The sequence below is a fragment of the Notolepis coatsorum genome (genome assembly GCF_963971535.1).
Source record: "Notolepis coatsorum genome assembly, chromosome: 9".
Lineage (NCBI taxonomy): Eukaryota > Metazoa > Chordata > Actinopteri > Aulopiformes > Paralepididae > Notolepis > Notolepis coatsorum.
The window spans coordinates 52,455,764-52,470,439 of NC_140173.1; the positions used below are offsets into that span (position 1 = coordinate 52,455,764).

At 42.5% G+C, this 14,676-nt stretch overlaps 1 protein-coding gene across 3 annotated transcripts in view; it reads right to left on the minus strand.

Annotated features, from left to right (window-relative positions):
- Positions 1–880: 880 nt before the first annotated feature.
- The window catches only part of LOC311234953 (CSC1-like protein 2), a 132,183-nt gene continuing 118,387 nt past the window's right edge, over positions 881–14,676 (minus strand). For all 3 annotated transcript variants that reach the window (XM_084322236.1, XM_084322235.1, XM_084322237.1), the window contains 5 exons: positions 10,191–10,296; positions 9,038–9,205; positions 7,078–7,193; positions 4,514–4,588; positions 881–1,361 (listed from right to left, as the gene is read on the minus strand). In XM_084322236.1, coding sequence (XP_084178362.1) covers positions 1,188–1,361; positions 4,514–4,588; positions 7,078–7,193; positions 9,038–9,205; positions 10,191–10,296 — 639 coding nt within the window. In that variant the 3' untranslated portion in view covers positions 881–1,187. The remainder of the gene's footprint in view (positions 1,362–4,513; positions 4,589–7,077; positions 7,194–9,037; positions 9,206–10,190; positions 10,297–14,676) is intronic.

Genomic DNA, 14,676 nt, shown 5'->3' on the forward strand with positions numbered 1-14,676 from the left:
CACAACATCTTTTCGGGCAGTGTGATTGGTCGTTTTTACGCGGTGTTTCGCAATATATATATAATGTTTTTCTAACGTGTTCGCCGTCAGCAAACACCACGTCCATTGCGATTGGTCGTCGCTTCGCGCACCCCAACGACTCAGCTGCCGCGAAGGAAGGATCACAAGCAACTCTGTTGAACTGTCCTACTCTGAAACTACGAGCCCCCCCCCCCGGAGGACAAAACATATGATTGCCCCAATTCACACACATCCTAGGGATTCATGCCACAGAGAAAAAGCGTTATTAACAGCGGAAGCAGGGAGGGGGGAACTGCTAGTTCTTTCTCTTCTGACGAATGACTTCACGGTTGGGTATAAATCTAGCTTCACACATGGTTTTAAGACGAACCGTTCCGACCATCGAGAGCTGCGGACGCCGCCGGGGGCTTTAACTCCTCTCCCATCTCTCGTAAAAAGCGTCTCGAGCCGCAGCGTCTAGTGCAGACAGAACAGGGGTTACTACTGGCGATGGAATTAACAGGAAGCGTCATCAGGTCCCCCCCCCCACCTCCCCCACGACATGCCGAACTACGCTACTGAGAATCTTAAGCACACCAGACTCCACCCCCCCCCCCCCCCCCCCCGGGTTCTAGGAGGTTAGAGACGGGAGTGTGGGGGGGGGGGCAGGAAGACGGACCTTCTCCTTCAAGTGCAATAGTGTTAAGGAAAACAGAGAGAGAGAGAGGGGAAGAACAGTCCCCCCCCCCACTGCATGACAAGGCAGGGAAAAAAATTAAAAAAGGGAAAACAATAGATTGGGTGCATCGTCTCTTCTCGGGGGCGGGTGCCTGTGCGCAGTTATCATTTCCGTTTCTGTTTAGTTTCTCCCCCCCCCCCCCCCCCCCCCCCCCCCGAGTCGTTTTCAGACTTCCTGTTTCTGGGAGTTCCGTGGAGAGCCGGTGATGTAGTGGTGAGTCCCGGGTGACGCCGAGGCGAGAGTTCCTTTTTTTCTTTTTCGTCCACAACGTAACCTCTTAGTAGGTAGTGTTCCTATGTTAGTGTCGAGTCCCTCTATTCGGGAGGTTTTTGAGATGCCTTGCACAAACTGTCGGTTCAAGTCCCTAGTTTTAAATTGACATAATATTCAGTGCGTCCACTAAATGGTTTTCGAGTCTCTCTCTCTCTCCATCCAAAAACAGGCGGCATCAGTGCCGCACCTCGTTGGCGATGAGACTGTCCTCGCCGGACTGGAAGTCCTCGGTCATGCCGTTCGCGGCGATAATTATTTCCTCGTCCTGCGAGGACCCCTGGCCGTCGTCCTCGGCGCTGGCTGTGTGGACCTCTTCCGTGTTCTGTAGTACCTGAGCAATGTACATCTGCTGCAGGAGGCAAGGGGAGAGAAACAGGATGTCAGAGGCCCATGTTCTGAGCCATGTAACCCTTTCACTACCACACAACCAAAGGGTTAACCATTTCACTGTGGCAATACAGAACGTTAACCCTTTCACTGCCACAGGACAAAGGGTTAACCGTCTGTAGTGCGGTAGTGAAAGGTTAACCTTCTGTAGTGTGGTAGTGAAAGGGTTAATAACAATACGGCTAATGAGAACAATGATAATCAAGATTGTTATTATCATTAGTTGTTATACATTTGTATAGAATATCGCTAGTGCTATAACAACAACATTCAAGGCCCGGTCTCTTAGCTGCCCCCCCAAGCTGTGGAAAGTTTACCTTTACATATTAGATCTGCGCCAACCCTAGCGATGTTCAAGTCTTTGTTTAAAAGACTCTTCTCACATGCGTTTCATTCAGGCTGAGCCGTACATCCATGCTTTTATTTTGACTGTGCATTTTACATTGTATTTTTATTGTTATGTGTAGTACTGTTTGCAGTGTTACACCGTTTGTGTAAATTGTACACCTCGTGTTTTATTTCCATTAGTATTGTGTTTACAGTACTTTTGTACTTTATATTGTGCAGGTCTTTGGTCAACCTAGGTTGTTTTTAAATGTGCTATATAAAAACAAGGAATAGCAGTAATCTAGATAACTGATAGTAATACTATTGACACGTCAACTATAAAAGAAGTCTTTGACTGTGTCCTCAAACCATTCACTTATATATGTAACAAATCCTTTTTAACTGGTATTTTTCCTGATGAAATGAAAATGGCCAAGGTGGTTCCAATTTTTAAAAGTGGTGACATACATACTATATCAAATTATAGACCTATATCATTGCTACCTCAATTTTCAAAGATACTCGATTTTTTTTTGTAAATAGACTTGATGGCTTTATTGAAAAATATGAGTTATTTGAGTGACCATCAATATGGTTTTAGGATCAACATCCTTAGCAGTGATAGATTTATCAACAGCAATTAATGAAAAACAACCCTCAATACACAGTAAATTTGTCCACACAAATTTGTAAATGTAAATGGAACTGAAATTGAAAGAGTATATGAAACAAAATTCTTAGGTGTGATTATAGATCACAAACTGTTGGAAGCCACATACCGGTATACAATATATCAAAGGTAAATTAGCCAAATCTGTTGGCATTCTGTACAAAACAGGGGAGCTGTTAAATCAGAAATGTTTGCATATATTGTATTTTTCACTTGTTGTGCCATACATGTCATATTGTGTTGAGGTCTGGGGGAATGTTTATAAAAACAAATATAGATCCTATTATTAAACTACAGAAAATAGCTATTAGAATAATAAACAAAGCTAGTTACCTTGAATCGACAAATCCATTATTCCTAAAGTCCTGCACATTAAAATTTGTAGATATGGTGTACATAAAAACCTTGGAAATAATTTCGTGGTAAGAGTAAAAGCCTACCAGTTTGTATTCAATGTCTCTTTCAACCAAGAGAAGGAAAGTATAATTTAAGAGGGTTATGTATTCTTAAAACATGTAAAAAGGTAAGAACTAATGTAAAAGCTAGATGTGTTTCAATTTTGAGAGTTAAATTATGGAATAGCCTTAGTGACGTGTTGTCTAGAGTACAGTTTTGAGTAAAACATCAAACATTTGTTTTTTCTTTCCAAAAAGTATATCTTGCAGCATATTTTAAGTTTTTCTCTCTTTTTTTTTTTATAAACTTAAATTTTTATTTAACACTTATGGACATACAACATAACATTTATATTGACATCCATAACTTAACGACATACATATATGGGTACTTTCATGAAATTAAAATTAAACATATCATAAAACAACACTGTTCAACAGACCTAAATAATACAGTACAAGAATCATAAAATAATTGTCATACCCAACATAAATAATAATAGAAAAAACTAACTAAAGCAAAGGTGTGTGACACGGGTTCAGAGACCCCCCTTGAGCTTCTTTCCTCCTTTATCCTTCGCCCTCTTGTGTTGTATTTGGTTCCTCCTCTGTGATGTCGTTTTCGTTCCCCTTGTAATCCTCCCACTTTCCCCATCTTTCTCCAAATTTCTCTTCCTGTAACCTCAGCATGTGTGTTATCCTCTCCATATCCTGTATCTCCTCTACTATTCCTACCCATTGTGCTATTGTCGGTGGGTCTTCTTTGTACCACAGTCTTGTTATTGCTTTTCTGGCCGCTATCAACATTATCTTTATTAAATATTTGTCCCCCCCTTGTATTCCCTCGTGTGTCAGTAAGTAAAGCACCAGTCCCGTTTGTGGTAACCCGTATCCTAATATTCTGATCATTGCCTCCCCTATCTCCTCCCAATACCCCTTCAGCTTCTGACATCCCCAGAATATGTGCGTGTGATTTTCCCCCTCCTTCCCACACATCCTCCAGCATGCTCTTTGTGTTGGTGCATATTTTCCCTTCAGCTCTGGGGTTATAAAGAATCTGATTATGTTTTTCCATCCAAACTCTTTCCATATCCTCGATCCTGTTGTTGAATGTTGCACCTCGCATATGTTCCCCCATTCCTTCCCTGTTATTCCTATCTCTAGTTCTCTCTCCCATTTCTCCCTTATATAATCGGTCGTGTGTCCCTTGCTGGTCATTATAGCCCGGTACAGTGCTGATATTACCCTTCCTTTCCCTCCTTCGTATGCCCTTACTATCATCCTAATTATTCCATTCTGTTCTTCTTCCTTGTCCCCTCTTATTTCTTTATTATAGTCATCTCTAATCTGTAGATATCTGAAGTGGTCCTTGTTTTCTAGTCCAAATTTCTCATTTAAGTTTTTCTTTCTTATATTAAAATATATTTAGTTTTTAAGAATTTGTAAAGGATAGGCAAAAATAAGCATGTGCTTCAGCCTATTCCCTTTTTTCGGTCGTTGATTTTGGATTTTGTGTGTGAGCTTGCCTTGAATATGTACATTTGTGATTTGTCTGTAAACAAGTCGAAAAAGAAACTTCATTTATTCATTCATTCAGATCAATTAACTAAAATAAAGAAAGAAAATCAAATAATTGGTTCCAAAATGTACCAATGAGAATGATATATATATATATACACACACACACACAAAAGAAAATGTATGGTAATTTCTGACACTTACTGCTGACTTGTTGGAGGGGGAGGTACGTGGGGGGCGCCCGTTCTCCAAGCCGTCCACCTCCAGGGTGGTTTCAATCTGGGACAGAGAACAAAAGGCGTCAGAGACGGAACACAACAGAACAGAGTGCTTTACAGGGTTGTGAAATATATTATACACACAGCAACCTGCCATCTGGCAACACAGCAACCTTCAGCAGTGAATCTGAGCCTTCAGCTGTGAGACTGAACCTTCAGCAGTGCAGACTGAGCCTTCAGCTGTGAGACTGAGCCTTCATCAGTGAGACTGAGCCTTCAGCAGTGAGACTGAGCCTTCAGCAGTGAAACAGAGCCTTCAGCAGTGAGACTGAGCCTTCAGCAGTGAGACTGAGCCTTCAGCAGTGAAACAGAGCCTTCAGCAGTGAGACTGAGCCTTCAGCGGTGAGACTGAGCCTTCAGCAGTGAAACAGAGCCTTCAGCAGTGAAACAGAGCCTTCAGCAGTGAAACAGAGCGTTCAGCAGTGAGACTGAGCCTTCAGCAGTGAGACTGAGCCTTCAGCAGTGAAACAGAGCCTTCATCAGTGAGACTGAGCCTTCAGCAGTGAGACTGAGCCTTCAGCAGTGAAACAGAGCCTTCAGCAGTGAGACTGAGCCTTCAGCAGTGCAGACTGAGCCTTCAGCAGTGAAACTGAGCCTTCAGCAGTGAAACTGAGCCTTCAGCAGTGAGACTGAGCCTCCAGCAGTGAAACAGCCTTCAGCAGTGAAACAGCCTTCAGCAGTGAGACTGAGCCTCCAGCAGTGAGACAGAGCCTTCAGCAGTGAGACTGAGCCTTCAGCAGTGAGACTGAGCCTTCAGCAGTGAGACTGAGCCTTCAGCAGTGAGACAGAGCCTTCAGCAGTCAGACTGAGCCTTCAGCAGTGAGACTGCCACACTCGGTCGTGTCCAACTCATTGTCAGAAAATTCTTGGTGGCACAGCTGTAGCGCAGTTGTAAACATGGGTTGGATTTGAGAGGAAACTAGGTAAATAAGCTCATCTTGTGGGTTTACATTTACATTTAGTCATTTAGCTGAAGCTTTTATCCAAAGCGACTTACAAGTTTTGTACGACAAGTCAGTAGGAAGGGTACAACTCTATCAGCTGAGTAACAATGTTCATCAAAGTGTTCAGACTTGAGTGCTACAGTGTTGAGTGTATGTTAGTATATTAGGAAGAGTGTACCGTACTATCCACACTATAAGCCGCACCTGAATATAATCCGCAGCATCTAAATTGAATGATGTGTACATATAAGCCACACTGGACTATAAACCGCAGGTGTTTTAATGTTTAATTACCATATGTAAGGGTTTGTGCACAGAGGGGATTGTTGGGAAAGAGATGGCTGTTTGAGGAAGCTCCCATTTATTAACATTTGTTTAAACGGGAACGATAGCCAGTTAGCCAGCGCCGGGTACAGTAGGTAGCAACGTTAGCTCTCATAACGATAGCCAGTTAGCTAGCGCCGGGTACAGTAGGTAGCAACGTTAGCTCTCATAACGAGAGCCAGTTAGAAGCGCCGGGTACAGTAGGTAGCAACGTTAGCTCTCATAACGATAGCCAGTTAGCAGCACCGGGTACAGTAGGTAGCAACGTTAGCTCTCATAACGATAGCCAGTTAGCAGCGCCGGGTACAGTAGGTAGCAACGTTAGCTCTCATAACGATAGCCAGTTAGCAGCGCCGGGTACAGTAGGTAGCAACGTTAGCTCTCATAATGATAGCCAGTTAGCAGCGCCGGGTACAGTAGGTAGCAACGTTAGATCTCATAACGATAGCCAGTTAGCAGTGCCGGGTACAGTAGGTAGCAACGTTAGCTCTCATAACGATAGCCAGTTAGCAGCGCCGGGTACAGTAGGTAGCAACGTTAGCTCTCATAACGATAGCCAGTTAGCAGCGCCGGGTACAGTAGGTAGCAACGTTAGCTCTCATAACGATAGCCAGTTAGCAGCGCCGGGTACAGTAGGTAGCAACGTTAGCTCTCATAACGATAGCCAGTTAGCCAGCGCTAGCCAGCACTAGCCAGCACCTGCGAAATCGAGTGCCAAACTGATGATATCAGATGTTGATATCAGGAGCTATCAGGAGCTATCAGCAGCTAGATAACATTAGACAACGCCTCACGTATAAATAAACTAAAGTGAATAGTTCGTTGACTGGGTCATTTTGTTTAATGCTTCAGTTATGTTGAAAGAGGAGCCATGAGCTGCTCATACACTAGACTCTTGCCGTAATGGTTTGTTGACATGGGTCTGTGAGGAGGAGGGGCAAGGCGTGCACTGCTGCAGCAGATTTAGGAGTCTGATCTGACGTCACAGAGCTGAGGGAGTGCGCCCAGTTAGCTGTAAAAATCCATAGATTAGCCGCACCATTATATAAGCCGCAGGGTCGAAAAATGGGGGAAAAAGCCGCGGCTTATAGTCCGAAAAGTACGGTATTTTATTTATTTATATTTACCCACATGGGGTACACATGGGTTGGATATTAGAGGAAACTAAGTAAATAAGCTGGTCTTGTGGGTTTAGTTGTAAACATGGTAAATAAGCTCTTACCTTGTAGTTGTGAGCACTGAGATACTTAAAGTGTCCGAAGCAGACGTGGGACAGGCAGACGATGATGGTGATGATGAGAACTACGAATGTGAACATGGACGTGGCAGCCTGGAAACCTGGAAGGGAGGAGAGAGAGAGAGAGAGAGAGAGAGAGAGAGAGAGAGAGAGAGAGAGAGAGAGAGAGAGAGACAGACAGGAATTGTGACTAATTTAATTGATTAATTCAAAAAGTTACACAACGAACTAAATGACTTTTTAACACATACAACTAGGGTGACCAAATCCGTACGATCCAAATGCAGGACAGCATGTCGATTTTGCGGGACATTTGTTGAAATTGCGGGACAGTAATGAATACGTATGCAAGAATCATGTTTACATAATGTATTCACAATTTTGATCAAAATATAAGCATTTAATGTATTAAAAACACAATATTGTTGCATCTTAATAGCTTATTATACTCATAATTATATAGAAGACCATACCATGCAATCCAACATGCTGTTAAGAGGTTCCAGAGTCCTATGGCTGTTAAGACTGTAACCTGTGATCTCTCTTGTAATGTGATACTGAAGTGCATATATTGTCTACACTGGCTTCCTTGATTCTAAACCTGTCCAGAACATTACAAAGTTTAAATGTTTCATTTAATGATAATCTGACAGAATTGTACAATTATTAAAATGATAATACTTTTAATATATCTTTTTTAATCATATATACATTTGATTTTCAATTTAATTAACATGTTAAATGTAAATATATCACAGGTATATACAGGATGAATATTGAATATAATAACATGAGTAGGCCTACAAAGAGTGTTATCCTGCATAAGTGAAATACATAAACAAATTAAAACAGCAGTGAACAATAGGAAACAACTATTTAAAAAATGTCCTATGGGGAACAGGTAGTTAGTGCTTGAGGAATCTATATTATTACTGGACCGTGCAGCTTCAAATATAGCCTTCTGACCAAGAGAATATAATACAAATCTTGACATGTTATAGAGAAATTCGCTTCGACTTGGATCTCACTCTTCAGTTAACTCAATGTCAACAGTGTCGCCTGCATGATGATGTGGGAAAGACAGTTTGCCTTAACAATACTGTCGTGGTCGTCGTGAAGCTTGCGTTTTCCATAGTTAACACTAGCATTATCCGCCACATATGCAGATATGCGGTCTAAGCCCAGACCATTTTGACGAAGCCTGCTCGTGAATCGTGATCTGGCTGTGGATTGCGTCGCGCACGGCCAGTGGTCATCCGGTGATTAGACGTATCAGATGCGATGATATAGAATGGCACTAGTAGGCCTATTCATAACATAAACAGCTCGAGCCAGGTGCTATGTATAGTATATGCGCGCACTGGTTAGACTAGGCTATGTAACGTACAGTATTTGAGGTGCATTAGTGCATGGTTGGGGATTAATGAGGACAAAAACAATAATGATTCATATTTAAATTGTTTATTGAAATACGGGACACTTATTGACATGCGGGACATTTTTCTTCTGTTGCGGCATGCGGGACAGATGGCTAAATATCGGGACTGTCCCGCGCAAATTGGGACGTTTGGTCACCCTACATACAACTGACAGCTCTATTGAGTGTTTGAGAAACATAAACCATCATCACCCAGGCGATGGATGATAACTTAATAACCCTCCCTAAAAAGAGAATGAAAAGATCCGGACACCAAATAGCTCTCGTTTAAAGGACTTGTAAAACAGGAGCTATGTGTCTTTTTTCCAGCATACTTAACCGTTCAATCCATTTTCGACTAATAGTCGCCCAGTGAATTGTACTGTCCGGTAGTAAATCCTCTCGGCAACTAACCAAGGAGTTGTTTAAATAATTTCTTTCCCTAAGAACAATCCGGAACAGGAAAGGAGCAGATTTCAGGAGACGTGTCGGGACACGAGTGGCCTGCAGGGGGAGCCCTCCTCTTACCGGTACGGACAGTGGAGAAGAAGAGCAGCCAGAAGAGGCAGAGGATGGGTGCAGCCACCACCTGGTTCACAGCCCCGGAGTGGATCTTCTTGTCCAGTTTGGAAGGCAGGTAGGCGTAGTACATGTTATACCTGTCTGCTAGGTGCTTCAGCAGCATGTACATCAGACCTGGAGAGGGAGGGAGGGAGAGAGAGAGAGAGACAGAGACAGAGACAGAGACAGAGACAGTCAGACAGAGACAAAGAAAGAAAAGAGAGGCAAGAGAGAGAGACATAGAGAGAGACGAGAGAGAGCGAGACAAGAGATAAAATTAAGAGACAGAGACGAGAGAGAGAAGAGAGAGAGACAAGAGAGAAAATTGAGAGAAAGAGAGTCCGAGAGGGAAACAGAGAGAAGCGACAGAGAGTCCGAGAGGGAAACAGAGAGAAAGAAAGAGACACAGAGTGAGAGAGGCAGAGACAGAGAGAGGAAGATGGAGTGAGATAGATAGATAGATAGATAGATAGATAGATAGATAGATAGATAGATAGATAGATAGATAGATAGATAGATAGATAGATAGATAGATAGATACGGTGAAAGAGAGAGAGAATCCTATTAGGCTCATTGATAAGCGTCTGTATTGTGCTCCTATTCCCTTCCCGTGTTCTTTTGTAGACTATTACATTACAGTTAGAGTGCAGTCCTATGAACACAATACTGCATTTTCTGAAACAGTACTATAATATATTATTTTATATATATATATTATTATTATTATGATATAATGACAGGTTGGTTAGTTGCCTAGTGGTCAAAGGATTACAGGTGGGATCCCCAACAACACGCACACTGAAAGACACCCGACCCCCTGTATATGTGCACCAATGGTCAGATACGCGTGGTATAGCGTTTCGCTAAAGACGGTAATACGAGGCAAAAGGCGGTTATCATGGTGGTGTTTACCTGCCCCTGTGAGAACTGAAGCCCTCTTTTCTTTTAAGCCACTGTTGTTACTATACATATTCATATTTTTTACCCTCTCTTTTATATAGCTTTTCTCTCTTTGTAAAGTGTCCTTGAGTCTGAGAAAGGCGCTTCTCTTTAAATACAATTTATTATTATTATTAAGCCGTACACACAGTATATACAGTATTCACAGAGTGGAGCTCACCAAAGGGCACGATGATGGGGCAGGTGATGCTGTAGGTCATGACCACAGTGAAGACACACATCATCCAGGCATAGGCTGCTCCGAACTGGAACTCATAGGCTTGGTGCTGTATATATATACACACACACACACACACACACACACACACACAATGTTATAGAATATAATGCAACGTATAACCGATAGGGCATACAGACACTCATCTGCACCTTTCTTTAGTCGGTTCATTTTTCTCATATTTTTCATATTCAGAGTTAATTGTATTGTTTACAGTTTATCCTTCTCTCATATTTTCACATCTAATCTTATAACCTATATTTACGTCTTTCTACTATCTACATTACTGCTATGACACCCCACGTTTCTCCAAGGGAATCAATAATGTTTTTTCCCCCTGCCTATGAAACCTTTAAGTTTTATTTTCTCAAAGTGGAATCCATATCAGCTGTGACAAAGAGGCGTCGCTGTATCCCTGGCTTGTAGCGTTAGAAGAGGCCTGTTCAAGTAGCACATTCATACTACTGTGTTCAAGGTCATAGGACTAGCAGAATACAACCAATGACTGGCTCACACTCAAAGCACCTAGAGTTTGCACTGAACTTGGGAAATCTGCTTTTAGCTTCTGTGCTCCTGACACGTGGAACATCATACAACAAACTCTAAAACCCAATATTTTGGTATCCTTTGGTCAGTTTAAATTTAAATAAATTAATAATTACCAATCATACCACCATAACCTGCAGTTGTTTTAATTGATTGTATATATACTCTGTTATGTTTTTGCATTATTTCGTATATCTATTGTTTATGTATTTATTATGTATTGCGCTCAACGTCATTTATTCTCGTGTTGAAATGAAGATCAAATGAATGAATGAATGAATATGTGAGCTTGTGTTTTGGGGTAGATGATCATTAATTAACAGCGTGAAAAGGGCATTAGCCACCAGCGAAGTGCTGGCACATTTTGTGAAAACTACTTGGGTTGAAATTAAATATGGTTAAATATTTTTTTTAATAAAAAAAAACACTTCAATGAATATCTGCATTTTTTCTTTTAATTTATTTTTTTAATAACCTTGTATGTATTTTACTATCATGCATACTATCGTGAGACGGATCTTTAAAAAAGTGAATATCAGGAAGGCAGCAGGACCGGACGGCATCCCCGGCCGCGTCCTAAAAGTCTGTGCCGACCAACTGGCCCCGGTATTCACTGACATCTTCAACCTGTCCTTGGAACAGGCTGTCATCCCCACCTGTCTGAAGAAGTCCACCATCATCCCTGTACCCAAAAAATCTACGCCCGCTTGCCTCAACGACTACCGCCCTGTAGCCCTCACCTCCATAGCCATAAAGTGCTTTGAGAAGCTAGTGAAGGGCTACATCTGTTCCTCCCTCCCCATCAACCTGGACCCTCTGCAATTTGCATATCGCCCCAACAGGTCCACGGAGGACGCCATAGCCCATGTGCTGCACACAGCAGCATCACACCTGGACAAGAGGCAGGGGAACTATGTGAGAATGCTGTTCATCGACTACAGCTCAGCATTCAATACCATAGTCCCCTCCAAACTCATAGCCAAGCTCAGGGACCTGGGCTTGAACTATGACCTCTGCCAGTGGGTCTTGGACTTCCTGACGGGCAGACCCCAGGTGGTAAGAGCCGGCAACTGCACCTCCTCATCCATCACGCTCAACATAGGGGCCCCCCAGGGCTGTGTTCTGAGCCCCCTCCTCTACTCCCTGTACACACATGACTGCGTAGCACAGCGGAACAACAACACCATCATCATCAAATTTGCTGATGACACAGTAGTGGTGGGCCTGATCTCTGCCAACGACGAAAGGGCCTACCTGGAAGAGGTAGAGAACCTGTCACAGTGGTGTCAGGAGAACTGCCTCTCCCTGAACGTCAGCAAAACAAAAGAGATGATTGTGGACTTCAGGAGGTCGGGGGTCAAGGACTAGAGCCCCCTCAGCATCGACGGGGCACCGGTTGAGAGAGTGAACAGTTTCAAGTACCTCGGAGCCCACATATCCGAGGACTTGACATGGACCACACACATTGACAGTGTTGTGAAGAAGGCACGACAACGCCTCTACTTCCTCAGGCGCCTGAGGAAGTTCCAAGTCAGTCAGAAGATCCTTAGGAACTTCTACTCATGTACAATAGAGAGCATCCTGACCGGCAACATCACCTCCTGGTTTGGGAATAGCACTGCACAAGACCGTAGCAGACTACAAAGAGTGACACGTTCAGCCGAACGCACAATTGGAGGGGGGCTTCCCACCCTCCAGAACATTTACAACAAGCGGTGCAAGGGGAAGGCTAAGAGAATTATTAAGGACTCGAGCCACCCGAACAACTGCCTCTTTGAACTGCTGCGGTCAGGCAAGCGATACCGGAGTCTTAAGGCGAGCACAGAAAGACTCAGAAGAAGCTTCTATCCCCAGGCCATCAGGCTGCTAAACGAACAATAAACACTATGCAACAACCATCAAATGCACACAGCACACACACCCACACGCACACACTCACTCACTCAAACAAACAACACACTGCAGCACCCACTCTCCACACTTTAGATCACACAAACACACTTTACACTTTATATTTATTGATAAAGGATTTGCACTACAACTCGTACACCTACTGTGAATTGTACCTAAATTGCACCTCGTCCCATTTCTGCCTTGCACTATATAGTATTGTATATTAGTACACTGCACAGTATTGTATATTGTATGCAGTGATGCCACAGATTACTTGTAAAAGTAATCCGATTACTGATTACTGATTACTCCTTTAAAAAGTAATCCAAGTTACTTTACTGATTACTTGATTATCAGAGTAACTTAGTTACTTTGAAAGTAACTAGGTTACGAAGTCGTCGTTCCCCCAACAGTTTTTTTTAAACGCTTTATTGAAAGTGCATAAATTGTTTTTAACTTGTTTCTCTGCACATAACGTAAATTGTTAAACTAGTGCTTCAGCTTCTGTACCATCAAGTATGGTAAAGCAACAGTCTATGATGCTCACAGCATTAGAGCAGCCAGCCAGTGGTTTTACAAAACCAGTGTATCCATTCACATCTAACAAATGCAGGCTGAACTATTCAATTATATCAACTGTAACTATTAAATTGTTTTTATAAATGTCTCTCTATAAACATACAAGCAGTCTCTCTTTAACATGTAAATTAACTGTAAATCTGGCAAATAAGAGCTTTTCTCTCTCTCTCTCTCTCTCTCTCTCTCTCTCTCTCTCTCTCTCTCTCTCTCTCTCTCTCTCTCTCTCTCTCTCTCTCTCTCTCTCTCTCTCTCACCCCTCTCTCTCTCTCTCACCCCTCTCTCTCTCTCTCTCTCTCACCCCTCTCTCTCTCTCTCTCTCTCTCACCCCATGCCTCTTTCTCTCCAACCCCACCCAGACAGCCTACATCTCTAATATAATAATAATAATAATAATAATAATAATAATAATAATAATAATAATAATAATAATAATAATAATTATTATTATTATTATAATATAATCCCTTCTCTCCCTCTCTGTGTGTATGTGTGTGCGCGTGTGTGCGTGTGCTTGTGCTTGTGTGTGTGTGTGTGTGTGTGTGTGTGTGTGTGTGTGTCTCTCTCCCCTCTCTCTGTCACTCGTGTTCTCCCACCTGAAGAACTGTGGGAGAGCATTAGAGCAGCCAGCCAGTGGTTTTACAAAACCAGTGTATCCATTCACATCTAACAAATGCAGGCTGAACTATTCAATTATATCAACTGTAACTATTAAATTGTTTTTATAAATGTCTCTCTAGTCTTCTTGCGGTTTCACTTCGTTTAGACAAGCGTTTTGGGGTGGAATTCTCAGACGAATGCAACGGAGCCCTGCTGTCAGACGATTGACGCATATGTCACATGACGTGCTGTGAAGACCCGCCCTACTCTGCCTCTGATTCGCAGACTGTGGATGGGGAATGTGATTGGGCCAAAGCAGAGTCACTCACAGACAGAGAGTCCAGTCACGCCGCGAGGACACATTCTTGTGTAACCCTTTCACTGCCACATCACGTCACTCCCAAATAAGAAAAACAGCTCAAAAATGTATTTTTGACTGTCGAAAACGAAATAAAATACTGCATTCCGCATGCATTATGAATTTATGATGAGATAGTAACGAAATAGTAATGCACAGCCACTTGGACAAGTAACTGCAATCAGATTACTGGCTTTTAAAGATTAACGCGTTAGATTACTATTTGCGGGGGAAAGTAATCAGATTACAATAAAGCGTTACTTAGTAACGCGTTACCGGCATCACTGATTGTATGGTAACTCAGTTACGTATATTCTGCATCGAACATTGTACATATGTCTAAACTGAACACTGTGACCTAATTTTTTTTACTTCTAATTTTACTATGTTATTTTATTTCATACTTATCTTGTCTTGCACAGTCTCTGGAGCGTAACAGTAAGAAGCATTTTGTAT